The sequence below is a fragment of the Piliocolobus tephrosceles genome, chromosome 8 (assembly GCF_002776525.5).
Source record: "Piliocolobus tephrosceles isolate RC106 chromosome 8, ASM277652v3, whole genome shotgun sequence".
Classification (NCBI taxonomy): domain Eukaryota; kingdom Metazoa; phylum Chordata; class Mammalia; order Primates; family Cercopithecidae; genus Piliocolobus; species Piliocolobus tephrosceles.
In genome coordinates, this window is record NC_045441.1 from 123,167,044 (window position 1) to 123,193,477 (window position 26,434).

General features: G+C 38.8%; 1 protein-coding gene across 4 annotated transcripts in view; it reads left to right on the forward strand.

Annotated features, from left to right (window-relative positions):
* EXOC4 (exocyst complex component 4) overlaps positions 1–26,434 on the forward strand; it is an 821,075-nt gene that overhangs the window by 729,415 nt on the left and 65,226 nt on the right. For 3 of the 4 annotated variants that reach the window (XM_023207825.2, XM_023207827.2, XM_026454384.1), the window contains exon 15: positions 23,318–23,459. In XM_023207825.2, coding sequence (XP_023063593.1) covers positions 23,318–23,459 — 142 coding nt within the window. Of the gene's footprint in view, positions 1–6,147; positions 6,300–23,317; positions 23,460–26,434 lie in introns of those variants that run through there. The other variant, XM_023207829.3, reaches the window with a different exon arrangement.

Consider the following 26,434-nt stretch of genomic DNA (forward strand, 5'->3'; position numbering starts at 1 on the left):
AATATAGGGGAATGAATTGGAAAAGAATAATTCTTGAGGCAAGAAATTATTTAGAAACCTGATGCATTAATATGGATGATAGATGGCAAAGGATTTGTCTTAGTCTGTTTTGTGCTGCTATAACATAATACCTGAGGCTGGCTAGTTTATAAAGAACAAAGATTTATTTCTTATAGTTCTGGAGGATGGGAAGTCCCAAATTGAGGGGCCTGTATCTGGCAAGTGCCCTCCTGTTGCATCATCCCATGGTGGAAGGTGGAAGGCAGAAGATGAAAAGGCAAGAGAAAAATGGGCAGGGCTGCAAACTCAGCCTTTTCATAACTAACCCACTCCTGCTATGATGGCTTTAATCCATTCATGAGGATAGAGCCCTCAGGCCTAGTCACCTCTTTAAGGTCCCACCTCTTAACATCGTTGCATTGGGATTAAGTTTTCAGCCCACACTTTTTGAGGGACACATTTAAACCATAGCAGACTATACCAAGGCAGAGATAGTGGGGTTGGATTCAAGAGATAATAAGAAAGAATGTTACAGGGAGTACAGGAAACAGGGGCATCAAAAGTATTACCAAGTTCTTTGTCTGTACAACTAGTCACACTATGGCTATATTAAGCACTGTGCTAGGATGCAGAATCATCTATGCCAAATAGAACCATATGTTAAAATGACATTTATTAAAATGAAACTTGACCTGTACATCACAGATGTGTATTACAGCTTAATTCTAAATACAAACAACAAAAGAAAACTGTCCAAATAATTTAGTTGAACTAGAACTTTATAAAGTTTTCCTTAGGATATACTGTTGATTCATAGAAATCTCTTCCAGTATAAAGATATTTGTAGTCATATTATTTGGTCTGTAATACACAAATCTAATCTTAGATTATTCTCCAGATATACCTACTAGAAGCAGCAACATGGACTCACTTGAATGGCATTTTGTTCGTGCCCTGTATTTGTTCCATTTGGGAGATAGAGTGAAACAAGGGTTCTGTTTTGGGGTTAACAGGAAGAATTATAAGCAGCTAAACAACCTGAAAGAGTTCAAAACACAAAGGCAAAGAAGGTAATTCTCACCCTGAGCAATAAGCTTTTGAATGTCCCTAAAGTAACTCACCTCATTAGTAGTCCTTGTGAATGGTTTAATGAAAGTAAAAGTTGATGGTACTAACTAAAATAAAATTACGGAATTCTGTGTAAGTTTCACTGAGAATTGAATCTATTGATTTTGCAAGTACTTATCAACATCTTTGCTCTATGTATAATGCTTTCACCCAAAATTAGGGCGAAGTACCAGATGGACCATTTGCAGCAACCAAATAAATTCAAGCCTTGTATAAATTCCTGTACCTTTTTTTATTTTTTGAGTTCTGTATCTCATATGGAGGAAAGCACAAATATTTATTCACCATCCTTGTTTATAAGTACAGTGTGGAAAATATCTTTTGGAAATTCACCTCTCTGAGAAATTAGAAAAAATATTCAAATGAAGATTAAAATAAATGAAGAAGGAAGCAGCAAGTGATATTTTCATAAAAGTGTACTATTCACTCAGTGAAATATAGGGGCTGGATCATGCTTTCTTGACATAAATGATGACACTGATATGGGGATGGTAGGGATGGTTTCAATTAGCTTGACATTTCCAGAAGTCAAATTCAGCCAAACTAGAATGATAAGTTCTTGACTCATCTTTTAGATGATCTTTCTTCTCAAGAGAGAAACACGTGGAGACCCACCATTTTGTGCATAATTCTGACCAAAAGGAAGAATTCACAGGAAAGTAAAAATCAATAATCTTTAGAGAATATTTTCATATCATACTGGAATTTACACAGCAAAGAAAGTAAACACTAGGCATAGCTAGATGTTTAGTTTTCAGAAAGTTAAATTTTTAGACATTTGGAGAAAATGTAGGTATGATCTCATGAATAGAAACCTGTCAAAGGGAATGTAATTTATGATGAGGGGTGGGAGATTATACAATGTAGCATTTGAACTATAAAATGCTAAGTAATTTTAACGAAAAGTAATAGCAAACATTCATTGACAAGGTGTATTCTAAAATACACACACACACACACAGAGACAACTATTCACTTTCACAATAACCCAAGAAGTAGATATCATAATCTTCATTTTTACAAATTGGGAAACTGAGTCACAGATTAAAATAACTCAGGGACACACAGCTATTAAATGGTGGAGCCAAAATTTGAACCTATTTAGTATGCCTTCACAGCCTGTGCTTTTAACCACCACACTATTGTGTAGCATTCAGAGAACTTTCTGATGAGGTCACGTAGAAGAAGATATATTTAAAAAATGAAAGAAAAGTCCTGCAGTCAATCACAGATGAGTGCATATAGCAAGCACACAAAATGTCCGGGGGACCTGTAGGTACAGTGTTGGGGAGGCTAAAGCCTAGAATGACTTAATGGTCATCAGAGATGCCAAGGACCACAAAATGCAGTGTGTGGCTATGTTTAAGCACGAAGAGAACATGAAACAGACAGGTCCACAGATTGGTGAAGTAGTGAATGTAATGTTAAGAAAAAGCAGGTCAGGCGATGGAGATGATCCTGGCTAAAACAGTGAAACCCCATCTCTACTAAAACTACAAAAAATTAGCCGGGCATGGTGGCGGGTGCCTGTAGTCCCAGCTATTTGGGAGGCTGAGGCAGGAGAATGGCATGAACCCAGGAGGTGGAACTTGCAGTGAGCCAAGATCGCGCCACTGCACTCCAGCCTGGGCGACAGAGCAAGACTCCGTCTCAAAAAAAAACAAAAAGAAAATGCGGAACTACTCTAACTTCTCTTCTGTTTCTGTCTTATTTAGAAAGGGGCCTGCTCTGCAAATGTAAGGATAAGACAAGTTGTGATAAGAAACAAAGGTGAGGAAAGTGTCAGATGGCGTCTGGCTTCTTTAGAGTAGAACTTAAATAACTCAAATCCGAGGGTGTTAAGGAAATTTGCTGAATTTGAGAAATTGTAGAGCATGTAAAAAGTGACAGAACACCCAGATTACAGCAGATATTCCTATTCTTAAAACAGAGTGAAGAAGAAATTCTAGAAACTACAGATTAATGTTAGACAATGATCCAATATGATAGTTAGCACATGGAAAAGAATATGATGGGTGCCAGAAGCCAACATGGTTCACAAGAGGGAGAAAAAGTATCATAGGTGTCCAAGGGCTACTGAAAGAAAATGGACAGGCCTTACTATGGAAGGAACAGGGGCATTATGCATATGTCCTTGTAGTTACCAATCAGAGACCAAGTCTTGCCACAGTCTCAAACACCTTTGTTTGGTTTATAAATCGGTATGAATACATATATTTTTAACTTAGCTCTTATGTCCTAACAAATCAGGGTTTTCCAGGATCAGCCCACTGTTTCTCTGAAAATCGAATTTGACTTAATCCAGCAAGGGAACATGGAAAACTTTAAGTTTCACTTTTTAAAAGTGAATGTTCTGATGAATGAGCCTTAGAACAAAGAGAGCTAAGCTTTTCTGCCTTGATAGGTGGTTCTTTCTCAATTTCATACCTTTAACCTAATTGCCAAAGACTTGCTTAAGGCTTGGTGGTCTAACCTGTGGAGCCCAGAAGTTGTAACACACTGAGTGTACACGTAGGCATGGACTTTGTGTGGAAGATACATTCAGTCTTAAGCTGAAGCTTTTACAGAGTAATTGAAAGCAGCTCCAAATTGAGTGACCCTGCTAAGAAGTCTGTTTTGATGGGGTCTACATCTTTAACCTGGGATTCTAGAAAATAGTAGAAACCCGTGGCATACTTTTCTAAAAAGTTAGAAAGTAAAATAGTCCTGTGAAACATTTTCTGAAGGGAAGGCTGAATCTGCTTTGCAAGGGAATCTTGTGTGTGTTACTGAGAAGAAGAGCAATTCATAATGTGTTCGGTATTCACTAAATACAAAAAAAAAGATACTAGAGTTCATATAGCAAAAATAATGAAGAGAAAGGAGAAAGCAAATCACTTGCTTCCAAATAAATATTATTTATATAGATTTTCCTCCCCCTCGTCCTCAACCAATAGGAACGGTGCCATAATTTAAATGTTTGACTTTTATCCCTACCTTCGCTCACAACTAGAGAGTGGAGTGCAGTAGGAACCTGTTTGCTGTGACCAAATCCTTCCTTTTCAAAGACAGTGGTTTGTGAGCAGCTGGTTTTTTGTTTGCTTTGGGTTGGTTGGTTTTTTCGTTGTTGTTTGTTTGTGTATGTGTGTGTGATTGTTTGTTTGTTTGTTTGTTTGTTTTAGCAGCAGAGCCCTTTCTTCCAGCAGAATTTTACTATAAAATCCGAATTGGGTAACAAATCAAAGTGGAGCCTCTCTGACGAAGGAAGCAGGGAAGGCAAGATGGAGAGAATGGAGATTGAGGAATGTTAAATTGAATTAAGTTTGGCCCAAAGCTGCCTATGTGCATTTTTTGGTTTGTTTGTTTTTTGAGACGGAGTCTCGCTCTGTCGCCCAGGCTGGTGTGCAGTGGCGCTATGTCAGCTCACTGCAAGCTCCGCCTCCCGAGTTCACACCATTCTCCTGCCTCAGCTTCCTGAGTAGCTGGGACTACAGGCATGCGCCACCATGCCCAGCTAATTTTTGTATTTTTAGTAGAGACGGGGTTTCACCACGTTGGCCAGGATGGTCTTGATCTCTTGACCTTGTGATCCGCCCGCCTCGGCCTCCCAGAGTGCTGGGATTACAGGCGTGAGCCACCGCGCCTGGCCCTCTGTACATGTTTTAAGTTTGACCTAAGGGGTTCTTTGTACATAGTGAACCATAACCTAACTTGATGTGTAAACAGACTGGAACCTACTCTTGTAACAGGTAGCTGAGTCTCAGCCAATCACAGCAGCCGAGCTTTAGTCAGTGATAGGCAGCCAACTCTTCAACCCAGGTTCAAATGAGGCAAACACTGACCTTTAACTAAGTATGCATCCTTTGTACATCCCTTGCATTACATGCCACTTCCTTTTCTCTGGCTATAAATATAATCTACACATGTGATAGAGCAGAGCATTGTGAACCATTTTTGGTCTGGGCTGCTGCACTATTCTAGAATCACAAATAAAAGCCAGTTAAGATCTACGTTTGTTGTAATTTGGTCTTTTAACAGAGGTTAGGAACTCTGCAGGGCACTTTTTAAAAATCCTTGCCTTAGAGGTTGCAGCATGGCATGAAAGGTAGACCAGAGATCTTTGGTGACGCTTCCACCTCACTCCTTCCTGCTCCGGTCTTCTCTGAGATTTAAAGTGCCACAGTTCAAAAATACCTCAAGAGTAGAAGGTTACATCCATTCATCAAGGCTCAGTTGGGAAAACAGAAACCATTTTAGGTATTTCAAGCAAGAAGGAATTTAATACAGGGAATAAGATGTTTCAGAAATTGCTGAAAGGGCTTAGACAGCAGTTGGAAGGATACAAACAGCAAGGAATCTAGCTGCTGCCTTTCAGGATGATCCGGAAATGCTGCCGGGGATTTCACCTTCCTGCTGCGAGGAAGCAGCTGTCTGCAGGAGCTCTTCTGGAAGCTGCTGCAAGCTTCTGATTTGCCAGCTGCCTGAGCATCTTTCTGCCGCTGTAAGAAGAGAATCCTGCCTTCCCTTTCTTTTTGCCTTACACATCTTTTGGGAGTACCTCTCAGTGGCAGAATCCAAACCCAAAACCCCTTCTGGCAAGAAGTTGTAAATGTTCCTATGCTTCCAGGAAAGTGGCTAGAGGTGACGCTGAGTTGACAACAGACAAGGCGCAAGAGTATTTTCCCATTTGACTCGTATAGTAAATTTAGTCTAGAGTAACAGGAAGATGAACATATTTCCAAGAAAGCAGATAAAATAACAAGTCTCCTGTGGTAGAAAATATAAAAAGCATCTTTCTGAAATAATCCTGATTCAGCTGTTTTAAGCCTTAATAGAAAACCTGATTTGTCAGTGTTTTTATGTACATATTAAAATAATTTATAACCCAATTTCTGTCTCTTCAGGTGAAAATAACACAATTTCTATCATTTCAGGTCAAAACTTCATAGGTATCATAATGGCTCTTTAGGTTCAGAATCATTACTGTCTCACCTTTACCACCAGGAATCACACTCACGTAATCTTCTTCCCTTCTCATAGGGCCTCTTTGACAGAAAGGAAATAAACCGCGGTCAGGAAAGAAATGCTGATTCCAGGCCCTGTTTGAGTAAGGCAGACATGATCTCTCAATCACATCAACAATTTCGAGGCTTCGGTGAATATTCTTTGAATTCCTAAAATAACCCCTAAATTGCGGCCAGGTGCAGTGGCTCACACCTGTAATCCCAGCACTTTGGGAGGCCGAGGCAGGCAGATCACGAGGTCAGGAGATTGAGACCATCCTGGCTAACACGGTGAAACCCCGTCTCTACTAAAAATACAAAAAAAATTAGCCAGGCATGGTGACGGGCGCCTGTAGTCCCAGCTGCTGGGGGTGCTGAGGCAGGAGAATGGCATGAACCCGGGAGGCAGAGCTTGCCGTGAGCCGAGATCACGCCATTGCACTCCAGCCTGGGCAACAGAGGGAGACTCCGTCTCAAAAAAAAGAAAAAAAAAAACCCTAAGTTGCCTTTGTTAAAGAATCTAGCTTGGCACGGAGCGAGACTCCGTCTCAAAAAAAAAGAAAAAACAAACCCCTAAGTTGCCTTTGTTAAAGAATCTAGCTTGGCAGACATCCTTTCCTCGGAAAGGGAGATCCCTGTCATTCCATTCCTCAAAGTAATGTTAAAAACACTGCTTTATCTCCTCCCATGCTGCTCCTCAACATCATTCCTGGCTTTCCTGCCAGTCTACCACGTACCTCATGCCTGAAGAAGGCCATCTCTACGGATGAACTGGCGACTGGAGAAAGGCATTCTCCCCTTTTTATGTATGAAAAGATAAATTTGAACCTGCCCTCTGCCTTTATCCCTTTTCTCTCCTGTGTGTTTTCACTGATTTGAACATTGCCAGAATCCTGTGTTGTTCTCATACTTCTGTGATTCCTTATTTTAAGTGCAAAATGTCATGATCTTATCCAGTGTATATGTTTAATATATTAATGTATCATTTTCTTTCTGGCCATTAGCCCCATGAACAACTAGGCCCACAGCTGTCAGATTTTTTACAAGGTTTTTCGAGGAGTAAGAGTATGAGTCTAGGAATCTCACTCTTTGAGGATCTTCACCAGGGGGTTCAACAGTGATCACTTCGATTTGCTGAGCACTTACTATGTGCTGATTATTGTTCTAAATATTTTATGTGTTTTATATCATTGAATCCTTACCATGACCCTTTGAGGCTGAAAATAGTCACTTAGATAAACAGGTTTAATGATTTCCCCAAGGTTATCCAGTTAGTAACTGGTTAAATCATAATGTAACTACTACTTTCTGGGCCAATCAAAAAGAAATGGTTGTCAATTCAAAAGAAATGTACATAGGAATTTGGTTCTTAGTTAATAGAAGAATATTCATATCCTTTTACTTGGAGAAAGATATTTAGATTTTGAGGTAATATCCTGAAATTGTATAAACAACTGATAGATGATTGCTTCTCTGTGTAGCTTGAATTCATTCTCTATGTACTCTCAACTAGCATAAACACAGATTGATTATTAATCTTTTACTTTTAAAAAAAATTGATTCTGGAAACATCTATATGAACTGTTAATTATTCTAGGGATTACATGGCAGAACTGGAATGGATGTGTGAATAGTATTCATGTGTTACTAATGTATAAAGACAGAAATATAGTCATATATTATTAACCTTCACAAAGCATTAGTCAATATGTGTATCACACCACCTCGTCAATCAGCCTGCACAGGGACTGTCTGACCCTAAAGAGATTAAAGGGGAGGTACTTAACTGTTATCTTCGCCACATGCTGAGAAGTGGCCACACTTGTCCTCACTGAGTAGAAATTGTCTTAGCAAGATTTACACCTGCAAAGTCTACCATGTGTCAGCAAGTTAATTCTGTATTTTTCACTTCTCACATGCTTCAGAGGAGCCCCCACCGATTACACAGCTAGTCACGGTGATGAGCTATGTACTTGGTGGCAGGGTCAGCTTCTTCCAGATAAATCAGTTGTCCAGATGTTATCCACATGGCAGTCAGAGTGGCCATGCCTTCTGAGATTCTGCCTATTTTCCTCTGCAGTCTTGGTGGCTCTCAGATTTTGCCATCAAATGTATAAAGCTAGAGTCATTTTTCCAATGCCCACATAAAACTGTAGATGGAATGAAAAATACTGGGTTTTTAATTTATAAGAAAAAACAACCCCATTAAAAAGTGGGCAAAGGACATGAACAGATATTTTTTGAAAGAAGACATACATGCAGGCAACAGGAACAAAAGCTAAATGTCACTGATCTTTAGAGAAATGCAAATGAAAACCACAATGAGATACCATCTCACACCAGTCAGAATAGCTATTATTAAAAAGTAAAAAAAAATAACAAATGCTGGCAAGGTTGCGGAGAAAAGGGAACACTTACACTGTCTTGGTGGGAGTGTAAATTAGCTCAACCATTGTGGAAAGCAAGGTGGCAATTCCTCAAAGGGCTAAAAACAGAGCTACCATTCTACCCAGTAATCCCATATATGCCCAAAGGAATAGAAATAGTTCTATTATAAAGACATATATATGCATGCAAATGTTCACTGCAGCACTGTTCCCAATAGCAAAGACATGGAATCAACTTAAATGCCCATCAATGGCAGACTGGATAAAGAAAATGCACTGCATATATACCATGGTAGACCATGCAGTCATAAAGAATAAGATCATGTTTTTTGCGGGAACATGGATGGATCTGGAGGCCATTATCTTTAGTAAACTAATGCGGGAACAGAAAACCAAATACCACACGTCCTTATGAGTGGAAGCTAAATGATGAGACCTCCTGGACACAGAAGGGAACAACAGACTCTGGGCCCTACTTGAGGGTGAGAGGAGGGAGAGGATCAGAAAAAATAACTATTGGGTATTAGGCTTATGCCTGGGTGACAAAATAATCTGTACAACAAACCCTTGTGACACAAATTTATCTATGTAACAAACTTGCACATGCACCCCTCAACCTAAAATAAAGGTTTAAATTAAAAAGATACTGGGTTTTTGTTATTTATTCAACACCTTTATTGAGGAGGAAGAGAAGGAATAGGAATTGCCATGTATTAGCAATTGTGTGTCAAACACTGTTGTAAACCTTTATATATTTTCTCATTTAATCATCAGAATCCTGTGAGTTAGGTAGGATGATCCTCCTTTCACAGGTGGGGAATCTGTTACAGAGAACTTCTTCCAAATAGTATAATATATGAGAAAGTCAGAAATATGAACTCAGGTCAGTCCGCCTCCAAAGGACCACCTTCCTGTTCACTATACTTGGTACTTACCTGCTGGTTTCAGAAAACACATTATGTGTTGGGGATACAAAGATAAAACTGAGGTTGTACCTGCTATTGGTTAAGAGGTATGGTAGTCTGTTCTTGCACTGCTATCAAGAAATACCCGAGACTGAGTAATTTGTAAGAAAACAGGTTTAATTGGCTCTTGTTTCTGCAGGCTGTACAGAAAGGACAGTGCCAGCATCTGCTTCTGGGGAGGCCTCTCCTAGGAAGCTTCCAGTCATGGCAGAAGGAAAAGGGGAGCAGGTATCTCATGTGGTAGGAGAAAGAGGCGGGAGATTCACACACTTTAAACAACCAGATCTTGCGAGAACTCATTCACTATTGTGAGGATGGCACCAAGCCCTAAGGGATCCTCCCCCATTACCCAAACACCTCCCACTAGGCCCCACCTCCAACATTGGGAATTATATTTCAACATGAGGTTTAGAGAGGATACATCCAAACTATATCAAGAAGGTAATGAGTATTTCAACTTAGATCCAAATTTACGAGTGATGCAGCTGCCTCAAAAAGAAACCCATGAAATAAAGCAACTGGAAAAAGTTAAGTTGAAGAGGAACTCCATATGGGACTTCCAATTCAACTTCTTTAGTTCTGTTCCTACTTACTTGCTGTGTCATATTGGGAAGTGTGCTTTATTTCTGTTTGGTTCAGTTTCACCATTTGTAAATGGTCCTAATGTTTCCAATTTACCCGTGAATAAGCCATTCCCTAAGGCTCTTTGGAAGATTTACAAATGCTTAAGCTAGAAGGATCCTATTTGAACACATAGACAAATGTTATCTCTCTGCCATGTAATATTTTTGCCTCCAGAATTCTGCAAAGCTTAAATCTGTGTCCCTTATTCATCCAAAATACCTGATTAAGTATTGGTTAACGCTTTTAGATGCTCTTTGATGCAGGGTTTTACAGAAATACAAAAGGCTTACAAAGTCCATGGAAATCTAATATAGCACCACAATAGTGCTTTTCAACAGAAGAACAGGAGCTGTTCGTTAGCCTCCACTCCCCTACCCATCCTGTTTCTCTTTCATAGCCGGCAAGAGCTGAATTGGCCACACCATACGCCTTTTTAGCAAATGATGAGTTTTTTACCAAGCCTTAGGGAGGATTATTTGGAATAAAGGAAAAATCAATCTTAATGTTTCTCCCCAGGACTGAAAGACACTGAGGTCTGTACTATCAATTACAAGGTATAAAAATCATGTGTCCGTGCTGGTTTGCACTGTATGCAGATAGGACCCCAAAGCTAAATGTCCTGGGGGACCTAGGGCTTGCTCAGACTTGTTACCATCAAGCACTGTTTCCGGAGTAACCAGATGCAATTTTCTCTCTGCAGAGCTGTGCAGTGTGTAGTGTGTACTGTTGGCTCAGAACTGGCCTCTTATCCTGTGGTAGCCTACGGGAACGACTATCCATTTCTACTTTGGCTCTTATTTTTGTTTTGCTCATCAGAATGGGCCTTCCATGAACCTCCTTTGTTCTTTCTATATAGTTTGATATTTGGGGTAATTCTTCCATTTCAGATGCTCGTATCCTTCCTGGAGCTTTAGTTTCTCACCCTGAAACAGAATAATGTTCCAGGCGAATGAACTATTTGGAAGACATTAAGTTAAAGGCATTGTGAAAATATAATGAAAAAAATCGTTATAAAACTCTTTGATTTGTCCTTAACTTGAAGATAAAATTCAACAAGCATTATCAGCAGTCTACTGAGAGTAAGGAAGAGCTATACACTGAGAGATGCCAGGAAGAAGTAGTTACTGTTTTTGTTATCACAGATCTCACAATTTACTAGGAATGCTGTGGGCAAATACAGTGCAAGATGAAATGTGCTAAGTCCATAGGAGAGAGGCAGAGTGTTACCAGGGCTCAAAGGATGGCCCTTAACTTTGTTGCAGACACAGTGCAAGGTGCCACATCTTCCATTTGGTCCTCACAACAACTCCCTAAGTTGTGTATTTGAGGAAAACAACACTTAGAGTTGTTAAGAAATTTGTTCTAGAGGTAATAAAAAGTGGAAGAATAAATTATATTCCTCTGGGAAGCAGCAGGAAAGAGTATGGTTTCATAGAGATGAAAATTTCTCTTAAGTAGCAGAGTTTGGTTTTTACTATTTTTTGGGAGGCTCATAATAATATATTCTCAAACGAGTGTAGAGACATCTAAGACATTAAGCAGGGCAGTGAATGGAACAGGTATATCTTTGCTTCCCCAAAGAGTTACTGTTTGTAGCTAGGGTAATATAAGATATTTAGGAGGAAGCATTCTGAGAAACACTAACAAGTTATATTGCCCATAGTCTTATGACTAGTGGTTGGGGGAAGGTGTAACAAATGATCGTTTAAATAACAAATGGTACCGCATAAAAGAAAGTAGGTCTCTGCCTCCTATACCCAAATATAAAACGTCCCCTCTGTGAAAGTTCATTATACAAATGGGGTCATTCTTGTCATCCCCAACTAAATCCAACTCAGGAGGCCAGAGGTAAAAATCACTCTGTGTACATTACACCTGCTCCAAGAATTAAATTTTCTACAAGGCCAGCTGCTGAAATGGCCTGCTGTAACTCTAAGACCAGTTTTACCTAATAGCTGCTGAAACAACCTGCTGTGACTCTACAGTTGCTTTTATCTACCACCATCACTCCCAGTCAGAGCTTGACAGCTACTAGGGCCAATGAGCTTTCTTTTAAAACAATACGTAGTGTTTGTCTTTCTCACAAGACTCCTAACCTTCTCTTTGTTCTCTTTGTTCTTTGGTCTTTGTTCACAGACCACCCATTCTCTGTGTATGCCCCAAATTGCAATTCTTACTTTCCAAGTAAAAAATTTCAAATTTAGACATTCATCTCTATATTTTATCTGACTTCAACACCTCCATATTCAGGAAGCATTTTTTAAATATAAATATATTACCAATTATGTGACTAGACCATAGAAAAGCACATATAATTAAGACACCTTCCCCCGATCCTCCAGTTTCCCTCATTCTTATCCCTTTTATCCTTCCTGATGATTTCTTTCACTTTTCTCCATCCCAGTTCTTAATAAATCCCTTTCATCCACCCTTCTTCTGTAAAAGTGGGCAAAAGAGAGAGCAGTGAAAAGGCAGGGAATGATTGCTCCGTTATTGAGATGTGAAAGGATTCATTGGTTGCATGTTGTGCCTCAGAGCGTAGGCTTTATTTCCACAGCTGGCTATACACACGTGTATGCATGCATAGGACCTAATCTGAATAACGTGCATTATGTCCCCATCCTGTGCAATCAGAAGGAACAGTATCAGTGAGCATGGTGGTTTTCAAAATCAATTTTTTTTTGCTATTAGTAGTTCAAACCTAAAATATCTGGGGTCCGTGAAAAGAGGTAGTTATTATTTGGAGGCAGAAGAACTATTGCTTCTGAAATAGGAAGCAAAATGAAGATAACTTTCCAAACATGTTTCTTAGATAAGGTCTATCCTGATGTAGAAACAGTTTTATTATAGATGGTTTGGAAGATGGGAAAGAACAAGTAAATACATGAATTACTACTAGTGGCAGAAGCCAAGTACTGTTGGGAAAAGAGTAGTAGCTTTGGAAAATTGGACTCAGGAAAGGGTGATCAAAAATAGTTACCATGAAATTTTAGTTTGGTGTAATGACTTAGTTCAAGAAAAAAGGACATCTCTATTCCAAGAAAGTTCAGAGTTACTTTAGCATGTGAAGATCATCCCTCTGTTCCAAAAGCCAGTAGGCTTCATAAGTACATAATTTATTTCTTAAACACGTATTTAGTGCCTACATTGTACAAAGCACTGGGGTAAGGAAAGATTAGTTTGTATAGGTTTCCAAATAATTCAAGGCAATAAATAAAATGCAGGGACAGTAGTACAGAGAAATTATGAAGACTGGGAGTAGAATTAGCTGGCATTAAATCTCTAGCTTGGAGCTGGAGTATTATGGTGTCTGACACTCAAATGTGATCCCAGTGTTAGGCGTGATAGCAGCATATCCCTTAGGCATTTAAGGAGAGGAAAGAAGTTAGATGGAGGGGCTCCTGTCACTGTCCCCATTGACTTTGTAGGCCCTGTGAATTCTTAATATCACAGACCTAATGAGCATTCCTATTTTTTTTTTTAAGTATTTAGTTTTGTCCAGGCAACAACATCAAAGGATTTCAGAGTTGTCTTAAGACCTAGTCACATGTTGCTATAGGAGTTAGGAAGGTACTATTAATAGTTTTCTAAATAGGAAAACTGAAGATTAAAAAATAAATATTTTGAGGCTGGGCAAGGTTCCTCACACTGTAATCCCAGCACTTTGGGAAGCTGAGGTGAGAAAATCACCAAGAGTTTGAGACCAGCGTAGGCAACATAGCCAGACCCTTTCTGTACAAAAGAATTAAAAAATTAGCCAGGCGTGGTGATGCTCGCCTACTATAATCCCAGCTACTTGGGAGATGAGGTGGGAGGATTGCTGTCTTAGAAAGAAAGAAAAACAGAGAGAGAGAGAGAAAAGAAGGAAGGAAGGGAGGGAGAAAAGATAGGGCAGGAAGAGGAAGGAAGGAAGGAGAGAAAGAAAGGAGGGAAGAGGGGAGAGAGAGAGGAAGGAAGAAGAAAAGAAAGAACGAACTTATTTTATCCCAAGTTAGAGTAGAAAACTGTGTGGTGTCTTTCACCTCTGTACAAATAGGAAGAGGATTCGGAAATCATTATTATACCAAAATTTGATCTTCTAAAATGTTTTCAGTGAGAAAATCTCATGGGATCATTCTTCACTGTCGTTTTCTATCTTCTAAAAAGTTTGAATTCACAGTGTTAACCTTTCCTTTCCTGCCGAGATAACCATCTTTCCCTTTTCATTTTCTCACTTTCCTAACAGCTGATACCAGTCTAAGCTAATACTGGAACAATTTTAGATAATATTGCAGATGCACAAGGACATCCTCATATGAATCAATTAAAGAAGTCACAGTAAGTTGCCATTGAAAATGTAGCAGCTGCATCCTTGAAAGCAGATGCTCTTCTGGGTCTGAATGAGTCCAATTTTAACTAATTTTAAGACCTAAACAGATTTCAGTCTGGTTAATATTAGGATGTGGAACCACTTGAGACATCCTAATGTCCTAGTCTGATTACTTCTCAATGACAGTTCATATGTTGGCTTTCCTTGATAGATGCTAGGTATTTAATGCCAGGCATTTTTATGTCAGTAGTAAAGAGAGACCCCAAGTCGTGGATGCAGCAAAGCGCACTAACAACTCATGAAATTAAAGTGGCTTCTAACAGCAGCATGATTTATAGGGAAAGAACTTGGGGTATAAGGATTCACCAGAATTGCTTTAAATTATATTTCTGTTAGATTCCTGAATCCCCAGAAACCAGCTATAATGAACTACTTCCCCATCCCTACTCTGTCTCTAGATTATACTCAGAAAAACTAAGGAGAAAGTTCGAGTTGTAAGTGGCAAGTTGTTTCTTCTTTTTTCTGATCTTTCTTTAACAATCTATTATGTTCATTGTCATATTGCATTGGTCAGTTTAATTAAAAAGGCATTGATTGAGCTTCTGTAATGCCTCTAGTTATTCTGCTGGCCTTGAACGGGGGAAAATGCATATAATACATCATTCTTTCACTGAAGTAGTTAATGATCCAGAAGGGAGACATAGTTAATGGAATATAACTTCTAGAATTGAGAGGGGTGAGGGAACATCCAGAAGAGCCACTGACCCTTTCTGGGGAATCAGAAAAGACTTTCTGAGCCAGACAAGGCATAAATAGTTTTGTAAGAGGAGTAAGAGCCATCAAAGGTATAGAATCATGAGACAGCATGATATGTTTAGGAAATTTGCTTTAAAAGGGTAGTAAATCAAAGGGCCAGGGTTGGAGAGGGGATACGCTGGAGAGAAAAACGGAATGGAGAGATGGAGAAAATCTGGAGGGTTGGACAGAAATAAAAAATCTTGGAAAGCCTTGCTAAGGAGCTTAGACTTGACCATATAAGCAGTGGGAAACATTGATATTATTTATACAAGAAATTAACATAGTCAAATTTGTGTTTTGGGTAAATAACTTTATCTAACTCATATTTAATTAGATAAAAGGGGGCCAGGTAAGAAATAGAGACACCAGTTGGGGAACTATTGCAGTAGTCCATGGAAGAGGTGGGGTCCACCAAACCAAGAAAGTGGCAGTAGATACAGAAAAGAAAAAATAAATATTAAGAAAATATTTGTAAATAAAATTGGTAGAAATTAGTCTTTGCTGGAGAGAGTCAAAAATTACACTCATGTTTGCAGTTTGGACTCCCAGATTGATGTATCACCTATAAAAAGAGAATTCAGGATGGAGAACAGATGCTAAAGAAAGATAATGAGTTTAGTTTTGAACACATTGCATTTGAGATGCCTATGGGATATACAGGTAACAATATCTTGCAAATCATTAATCAAATAAGGTTTAGGAGTCATCATTTCATGGATAGCAGTGCAAACAATGAAAAGGGATGAGCCCACTCAGAACATATTGGCAAGTAAGGAAGACCACTAGAAGAAAAAGTCCCCAGAAACCCCGGCATTATGGACGGACTAAAGGAAGGGGATATTCAGTGAAGGAAACTGTGGAAGAAATGCCAGAGAGAGAAAACAGCACCCTGAAGAGTACGCCACGTAAGCCAAAAGAAGATGATTTCAAGAAGTAAAGGGCCAGTGAATTCAGAGATAGCAGAGAGCCTGCATGAGATGAGGACTGAAGAGCAGCCAGTCGATTTGGCAATTACGGTATCATTGATGGCTATTACCAGAAAACTTTTGAACAAAAAGGTGAGGGCAGAGTCAGATTGTGGCACACTGAAGCGTTAATAGGAGGTGGGACTGGAGAGAGTCAGTGCTAAGATTCTTTTGACGTCTTTTTTGAGGACTAATAGGAAGCAGGTAGTACAAAGGGCCTGAGGAGAACAGCGTGAATCTGGAAAAGTTGCTGAGAAAGGGAAGGAGCTAGCCAAGCACCAGGGAAAGGATTGACAAGTGGTACTGAAAGCTTTTTTTGAAATTAAAATCCAGAACATTTTAGTGGCAACAGTCTATACATTTTTGTCTTTTTAAATTAATATATTATAGCTGTACCTATTTGGGGGGTATGTGTGATATTTTGATAAATGTATACAATGTGTAATGATCAAATCAGGGTAACTGGGATATCCCTCACCTCAAACATTTATCTTTTCTTTATGTTGAGAACATTACAATTCTCTTCCATCTATTGTGAAGTATACAATCAATTATTGTTAAGTATACTTACCCTATGGTACTATCAAATACTAGAACTTACGTCTTCTAAGTGTATTTTTGTGCCCATTAACTAACTTTCCTCTCCCCCTCCACCCCCTTTTTCTTCTCAGCCTCTGGTAATCACCATTCAGCCTCTTTGAAATTCCCTGTTCAGGTCCCACATTCGAGTGAGAATGTGTGATATTTGTCTTTCTATGCTAGCTTATTTCACTTAACATGATGACCTTCAGTTCCATCCATGTTGCTCGACTGACAAGATTTTATTCTTTTTTTTTTTTTTTTGAGATGGAATCTCACTCTATAGCCTAGTGATGCAATCTCGGCTCACTGCAGCCTCCACCTCCCGGGTCCCGGTTCAGGCAATTCTCCTGCTTTAGCCTCCTGAATAGCTAGGATTACAGCCACTTGCCACCATGCCCAGCTAATTTTTGTATTTTTAGTAGAGACAGGGTTTCACCATGTTGGCCAGGCTGATCTTGAACTCCTGACCTCATGATCCACCCGCCTCGACCTCCTGAAGTGCTGGGATTACAGGCATGAGCTACCGTGCCCTGCCAGGATTTTATTTTTTTTATGGGTGAATAATATTCCATTGTATTTATCTACCACATTTTCTTCCTCCATTCATCAGTTTGTGGATATTTAGACTGGTTCCATATTTTGGCTATGGTAAATAGTGCTGTAATAAACATGGGAGTGAAGATATCTCTTTGATATACTGATTTCTTCTCTTTTGGATATACCCAGCAGTGAGATTGCTGGCTCATATAGTAGTACTATTTTTGGTTTTTGAGGAAACTCGATGCTGTTTTCCATAATGGTTGTACTAATTTACATTCCCACCAACAATGTATGAGCATTCTTCTTTCTCCACATCCTCACCAGCTTTGTTTTGTCTTTTTTATAATAGTCATTCTCACTGGTGTGAAATGATGCCCCATTGTGGTTTTGATTTGCAGTTCCCTAATGATTAGTGATGTTAAGCATTTTTCTTTTTTCATACACCTGTTGGCCATTTGTATGTCTTCTTTTGAGAAATGTCTGTTCAGGTCTTTTGCCCATTTTTAAAATCAGATTGTTTATTGGTTTTTTGTTTTTGTTTTTTTGTTTTTGCTATTGAAGCTGTTTGAGTCCCTTATATATTCTGGTTATTAATCCCTTGCCAGGTATATAGTTGGAAAATAATTTGCTTTATTATATAGGTTGTCTCTTCACTTTGTTGATTGTTTCCTTTGCTTTCTAGAAGCTTTTTTGGCTTGGTGTAATCCCATTTGTTTATTTTTGCTTTTGTTGCCTGCACTTTTGAGGTCTTACCCAAAAATCTTTGCCCATACCGATGTCCTGTAGCATTTCCCCAATACTTTTTTCTAGTAGTTTCATAGTTTTTAGGTCTTACATTTAAATCTTTAATCCACTTTCAGTTGATTTTTTTTTTTTTTTTTTTTTTTTTTTCCGGCAGAGTCTTGCTCTGTCGCCCAGGCTGGAGTGCAGTGGCCGGATCTCAGCTCACTGCAAGCTCCGCCTCCCGGGTTTACGCCATTCTCCTGCCTCAGCCTCCCGAGTAGCTGGGACTACAGGCGCCTGCCACCTCGCCCGGCTAGTTTTTTGTATTTTTAGTAGAGATGGGGTTTCACCATGTTGGCCAGGATGGTCTCGATCTCCTGACCTCGTGATCCGCCCGTCTCGGCCTCCCAAAGTGCTGGGATTACAGGTTTGAGCCACCGTGCCCGGCCTAGGATTTTCTAAATATAAGATCATGTCATTTGCAAACAAGGATAATTTGATTTCTTCCTTTCCAGCTTGGATGCCGTTTCTTTTTTTATCTTACCTAATTGCTCTAGCTAGGATTCCAGTACTTTGTTGAATAAAGTGGTGAAAGTGGGCATCATTGTCTTATTCCAGAACTTAGTGTAGGGCTTTCAATTTTTCCCCATTCAATATGACACTAGCTCTGGGCCTGTCATAGATGGCCTTTATCATGTTGAGTTATGTTCCTTCTATACCCAGTTTCTTGAGAGTTTTGATCATGAAGGGATGTTGAATTTTAGCAAGAGTTTTTTTTTGTTTGTTTGTTTTTTTTTTTTGGCATCTATTGAAATGATCATATGATTTTTGTCCTTTATTCTGTTGATATATCACATTTATTGATTTGCATATGTTGAACCATCTTTTCATCCCTGGGATGAATCCCACTTGATCACTGTGAATGATATTTTTAATGTGTTGTCAAATTCTATTTGCTAGCACTTTGTTGAGGATTTTTGCATTCATATTCATCAGGGATATCAGCCTGTAGTTTTCTTTGTTGTTGTTTCGCTTTGTCTAGTTTTGGTATCAGTGAACAATATGTTCTTTTGTTTTCCCGTCAAATGATGAGTTGTAGAATTGACTCAATGTTACGTGAGTTTTAGGGCAATTATAGTGAAAGAAAAGTATTCAAGGGAGTTGAGGTTTATGGTCAAAGAGTAGCTCAGGGGATCAACCATGCAATCCATGCTGAGGGTCCTAAGAGGGACTTTTTCTACCAGGAGAAAATGAGGGGATTACAGCATTGAAGTTATAATGGAAATGAGGGTGGGAGAGAGTTGAAAGAAGAAAAGTTTTTGATCTGAGAATATGATATTAGAATTTAAAATTTCAGAGGCTGAAAACAGGATTTAATTTGGCAGCAAGTTATTAATATTTTTTTTGATTTGCAGTGATTTAAAGAGGTGTTTGTTTTTCTAATATAGCAAAAAGTCTGAAGTCAAGCAATAGCTTCTTTTGGCCAATGGTTCAACAATACTTAGTCCAGCACCTCTCTGATTCTTGGTCTTTTCCTCTCAATAGCAAGATGATGCAACTTCAGGTACTTCAATCAAATCAGAAAAGTGGGGAAAGTGGGAGCAAGTGATGGCACCAGCCTCAATTCTCCTTTTAATCGGGGAAAACAAAAGACTTCCCGATAGCCACAAAAGACTCTACTTAGGGGTCCAGTGGACAGACTGATACATGGCCACCTCTAGCAACAAACAGGGCTGGGATTACAAATATTTAGCTTTCCAGAATCTGTAGTGGAGTGAGCAAGGGAGAGAATGAAATTGGAAGTAGCTGCTGGTTCACCAAAAAAGCAATGTCTGCTCCAAAAACCAATGTTCGGCTTCCTTTTATGGAATAATGTTTATGTAGTACAGAAAGCCACAATCATCCTGCCACAAACAGCTAACTAGGTGACTTAAAGATGCATGCTTTATGATGTTCCCCTCCCTGTGTCCATGTATTCTCATTGTTCAACTCCCACTTATGAGTGAGAACATGAGGTATTTGGTTTTATATTACTGTGTTAGTTTGCTGAGGATGATGGTTTCCAGCTTCGTTGATGTCCCTGCAAAAGACATGATCTCATTCTTTTTTATGGCTGCATAGTATTCTGTGGCGCATATGTGCCATGCCTGTCGAGGGGAGGAGGGCAAGGGAAGGGAGAGCATTGGGAGAAATACCTAATGCATGTGGAGGCTTAAAATCTAGATGACGGGTTGATAGGTGCAACAAACCACCATGGCACATGTATACCTATGTAACAAACCTGCACGTTCAGCACATGTATCCCAGAACTTAAAGTAAACTAAAATAAAAATAAAAGATGGCATGCTTTATGCATTGGTCATAGGAGGAACAAAGATACTAAAAATGATCTGATGTCTCCCATCCTTAGTATTAGAAAAACAGCTCAAAGTGCATATCTTCATAAAGTGATCAAGCACTAACATATTTAAAGTCTAATATGTGTGGTCTCTGCTGATATGAAGAGCAATACTGGAGATATATATACAATGTAGCCTCTTAAAGGGTATTATGAGGGTGTGTGTGTGTGTGTGTGTGTGTGTGTGTGTGTGTCTAGCAATCTCATACCTTAACTGTAACCTCCCAAGCAGATTGTGTTAACATTGCTTTTTTATAGATTTTCATTTGACACTGAAGATCTAGTTAATGGCTTTTGTGTTGTCTTTGTTTGCCATGCTTAGTATTTCTTTGCTCAGTATATTCCTTCTTGTTAAGAAAACTGTGTAAATTTCAGTAAGCCCCGAGGAGCTCACAAGCCAGCTTTCTAGTAGAGCTCTGGGCATAATTTTTCATGTTGCTTTAATAAAATGTTATATTTTTGCCACAGATTACAGTCAAGTGAAATGTACAGTGTGCTGTTACCTGAAACTACTTTTTACCTCACTCATTCTAAGTTTTACCTCAGCAGCTAATCTGCCATAGACTTACTCAACTTAGATATTTCTTAATTTGTAATCTGACGGTGGTTAATTGCCACATGATAAAATTATGTATTTATAAAATAGGAAAGGGGAATTTTTAAAATTTCTTGGCGGGATTTGTCCAGAATGCCTTTGATGGAATTTGGTCAATTAGTATATCTTTGGACCTCAGACTAGGAGTGAGACTTCAAAGTCCAATTTCTGCCCCTTCTCATTGATACAAGATAACTTTCCATGCTACAGTCACTGTCACCCCATAGAGGAATTGAAGGGCTGAAAAGCCCTAAAATGTTTTTAAATATTACAGTTGTATAGTTGCTTTCCTCTAGCCTATTCCATGAAAACATTGCAAAAGCAGTGATCTTGCCTTGCAATCAAACAACATGATTAATGCTAACATTAGAGAAGAGATGCAATGTCATACATCTAGGCTTCAGCAGATCAAGTTAGTAAACATCTAGAATGATACCAAGGCTGGCAATAATTTAAAATCTGCATTGCTACATTCCCTTCCTCCTCACTCATCAGTTCCCTTGTACAACGTTCTTTTTTTTTTTTTTTTTTTTTTTTTTTTTCATGTTTGCCATGTTATTTTTACTTATTACAATCTGGTTCCACAGAGGAGAACTTAGCCTTACATATTATAAGCCTGGATTGTCTATCCAAGCCATTTTCTGGACCTAGCAAAGTTTAGGAATGGATACAGTGCTGAAAGGTCATAAGTGTTGACACTACACACTACAGCAAGACATTGGCTCTCTACCCTATAAGGTGAATGACCTTCTGAGTTAGTGATGTCTCACCAATTCCCATGTTCCCTAAGTCCAGAGCACCTCTTTCTTCCAAAGGACTCTCTGAAAAAGAGAAGGATTTTCATACAGAAAAGCAAAACATATCAGAAATTGAATAAGGATGGATGGAATTATTTTGTAAGTCTACTGTTGCTGTAATAAATCAAAGACCTAACCTGAAAAAATAACTTGCTAAAGAAGAAGAATAATTGCTTATGTTTCTTGCTTATATTAAGTTTTGTATGTTGTTATTCTAAGTGTTTCACCTACATTAATTCATTTAACCCCATGATATAGATACTATTACCCTCACTTTACAAAATAAAAGAATAAGGCAGAAAAAATTGGAATAATTAGCTCTTGGTCACATAAAGGAAATGTTGGAGCCAGGACTTAAAGCCAAACTTTGAGGCTCTAGAGAGCTAAGAAAACCTTTGAATGAGATTACCAAATTGTTGGTTGGTAATCTTTGAGAAATTGTGGGGAAATGGGGATACAATAGAAGTTTAGAGATAAACAAATGTTTTTTATTTGTGTTCAGCATTTCTTTGAAGAAAATGTCTAAGTGGTGCTAAATATTTTAATAAATTGGTTTGGAAATATATAGAAGGTAACTTTATCAAATTTTCCAGAAAGACCTTTTTAGGACTTCTAGTTGGCCATAAGCTATATATGAGTTGAAGTGGAATATAGCACACTACCACTTCCACCTCCCAGAATTTAGGGAGGGGTAAAGCATCATGGCATCTAGAAAAAGGGAATTGATCATTCTGTCTAGACTGGTCAGCCCTTTCTGTAGTGTTTGTTCTGTTTTGTCCTGAGTTCTACATTTCAAGGGAAATAGAGGAAAATTGGAATGTTTTGGTAGGTAAATTTTGAGAATTATAAAATGATTTAATTCAATCATTAGAAGAATGGGTAAAGAACTGTGGACATTCCACCTACAAAAAGGAAGACTTCAAGGAAGCCAAAAGAGGTATCTTCAATACTTGTAGTACTGACACATGTGGGATTGCAAAGTTAGGTAAAATTAGAGCCAATGATTAGAAGTTAATGGAGGCAGATATTGGCTTGATGTAAGATGGTCAAATCTTTCGGAGATGGAACAGGCTGCCTCGAAAGGTATTAAGTTTCCTTTCACCAGCGTTTGTGTAAGTGTGCAACCAGAATGTGGACAGCCACTTGAAGGTGCACAGAAGATGGAGGCACAGAGCAGGTGGTTGGGCCACATGATAGTGAAGGCCTCTTCCAGCTCTGAGGTTCTCTTTCTGTAGGTTGGCGCAAAAGTAATTAGGGTTTTTGCCATTGAAAGTAATGGCAAAAGCCGCAATTACTTTTGCACCAACCTAAATATTATTCTATGAGTTGATTCCAGATAAGCCACTGAGCTTCTATGTGTAATCAAATATAGAAACAGTCTATCATGTCTTGGACTTCTAATGCTGCCAACACTAGTGTTACCCAAACTAGTAAAAACAACAAGATGAACAGCAAAATAATGTCATTTCAAAAAAATCTGTAGGCATGTAATGAAATGACTGGTGTTTTATCCTTACCTTTCAGTGCTTTCTCCTGCTCAAGACAGCCACACGAACACAGATCCCCCCCCAGTGTCAGAGCAGATCATGCAGACTCTCAGTGAACTTGCCAAATCGTTCCAGGATATGGCTGACCGCTGCTTGCTGGTCTTACATCTGGAAGTGAGGTATGATACAGCCAAGCCCAGGACCTTGCAGTTTGAATGCACTGTGGTTCATAAATCACTTACTTATTTCCAGGGAGTATCACCATAATTTCTGGCTCATATTTTTGATGTTATCCCTTTTTACGCTGAAAGTTATTTTTAGCGGTATTCAGTGACTATTTGAGCGCACTGTGTATTGTGAGTGTGGTAATTCAGGGCTGGCACGGTCTATGAAATCAGGTCACCTGGATTGGAATGTCACTATCACTGGCTAGGCGATCATTGGCTAGTTAATTAACTTTACAAACCACGGTTTCCTTATTTTAAAAATGGAAATGGTAGTTTCTAACTTATAGAGATTTTATAAATGGAATAATAATTAGCACAATGCCAGACACAAAGTAAGTGCTCAAAATATGGTAGCTTTGCTATTGTAGTGACTTTATTGTGATTGATATTTTTAATAAAGTGCTCTGCTAGTCAAGAGGGGAGTCACATTGGAAAAAGTAGAGGGAAAGAGGTAAAAGAATTATACTAATATATTTTAGTTAACCCAGTATATCTAAAACAGCATTTCAATAGGCAATCAACAGAAGTGATTGAGGTATTCTGCGTTTTCCTTTGCACTAAACTTTTCAAAGTGCCCATTTATACTTACAGCACATCACAATGTGGACTGGCCACATTTGAAGTGCCTGGTAGCTACATGTACCCAGTACTAGCATACTGGGCAGTTGCCAAGAGTGGCTGGGGCTGACTAGGAATGGGATTTTTTTCTTTAAGATAAAATGGTCAAAAGAAATGTGACAGAGTAACAAGAATGATCCATCTGTGCAAAGACCCGGAGGAAGAGAGTTTCAGACAGAGGGAGGCGCACTAACAAAGGTCTTGAGACAAAAATCAAGCTTGGCGGTTTTAAGAGCAGAGAGGAGGCTGATAATGCTTGTAGGCTGATGAACAAGCTGGGTGGGGAGGACTGAAAAACTAAGGCACAGGAGACAGGCTAGAGCCCAGTCCTGTGGAGTCATGAAGCCTGACACATTACAGGGTCTTACAGACCAAGTGAATCATTCAGATGTCACAGAAGCCATGGAAGGGTTTTAAGAAAGGGAGAGATATCAATTAACATTTTTTAAAGGTCACTCTGGCTGTTGTATGGAAAAGGGATTGCAGGGAAAAATACGAATGGAAGCAGGGTGACCAGTTGAGACCAGCTCTGAGCATCAAGGTGACAGAGGTGGAGGTATGAGAAGTGTAGGATTTGGGACACATGCTGAAGATAGAGCTAATGCAGTGTGTTGATAGATTGTATTGGAAACAGGGGCTGGTGCAGTGAGAGGAAACACTCAAGGAAAACCACTAGTCTGGGGCCAGAGCAACTGTGTGGATGCTGGTGCCATTAACTGAGGCGAGAAAGACTGAGGGAGGAGAAGGGTTGAGGAGAAGGGCGGCAATCAAGCCTGCCATGTAGAGATGTTCAGTTTGAGATGCTTATTAAACAACTAGGTAGCAATGTCCAAACATCAGGACCAGAAAGTGCATGGTGTGGTAACACATTCTGTTCTGTATTGCTTTGGAACATGATTAACATTGATAGACTTTTTTCTTTTCATTTGAAGTCTTTACTAGATTTAGGGTTTAAAAATGTAAATAGGACTTTGATAGGTGACCCTTAGAAATATGTTTGGACTCCAGTTAGAACTTGGATTTCTTTCCAGGGTGACTCCTTGTGTGTGCTGCTTGCTTTTTATCCTTCTTCATTACCATTGCCCAGTGAGTTACCTCCTTATTGCTTGTGAGAGCCTTGTGAGTGGAACAAGAGAAGTTAACATTGCAGATTTAGAATCTGCTACTCAGCTTTATTCCTGATGTTATTTCTCACATTAATCTGTCCAGAAATAAAGCTCTTTCTATATATTTTCTGATTTGTTTTACAATAATTTTCAGATTTGGTATCTCTTTATTTACAAGTGGACAGTGAAATAAATCAGGTGTTTTCTGTGAATAAATATATGCAATAGATGGAAGGAAATGAAAAACACCAAGTAATATTCTAGTGCTGCTGTTACCTGAGTTACAAAGGAAAACAAGGGAATACCAAATTAGTTACTATCACAACTCCTGGAATTTATACTATTCATTGTGTGCTTATATGTGTTCTACATTCAGAATTGTCTACTTATGTGTAGTTAATTCCAAGTGGGATATTTGCAACACATTTGAGTAAGATCTTTTAAGTCCTTAACCCCTATTTCTGCCCTTTTGATACATCTTGGCAATACTTTTCTTAATACTGAACATGCTTTAGTCATTAATTTATAAGAAACTATACAGTGCTATAACACCAGTTGCTATATCTTCTTCAACATTAGTCTAAAAACAGAAAAACGTCATTTTTAAGAATGAATATTTTAAAAGACTGAATTTTAGAGCCCTGGATGTAGAATTATCTTTCCTTGAATTTAACTCAGAACACGAAACATGGGATTTTTTTAAATTAAATTTCCTCACTTCCTCATATAACATGGTTCCAACACTCAGGTTGCTTTCTTGTAAGTATGCTTCATTTCGTCTTTGTTCCTTTTAAAGTAAGGTACATACAACTAGCAGGATACACCACATAGGGCTCGGATAGTGAATGTAGACACACTTACTATGTCCTGGTCATGTTAACAATTTTTTTCAGTTTGCACAGTGATGATACAAAATGAATAAGACAGATTTCATGCCACTCTAGTATAATAACGCTAGAATAGAGCTGTCTGCTAAGTGCTCTGGGGGCATGACTGTGGAAGAGACCATCAAACAGCTCTTCCAGGTGTGGCTTGTTCATTGTGATGGCTGGCCCCGAAACCTAATATCTTGCTGTATATTAGGTGCTCAGTAAACATGTGATTAAGAATTAGCTGGTTTGAAACCAAACCCAGATAAAGTAAGTGCTACTTTATCAAACAAAACCTGTTGTCTTTAAAGAAAACGAATTGGTTTGCAGTTTC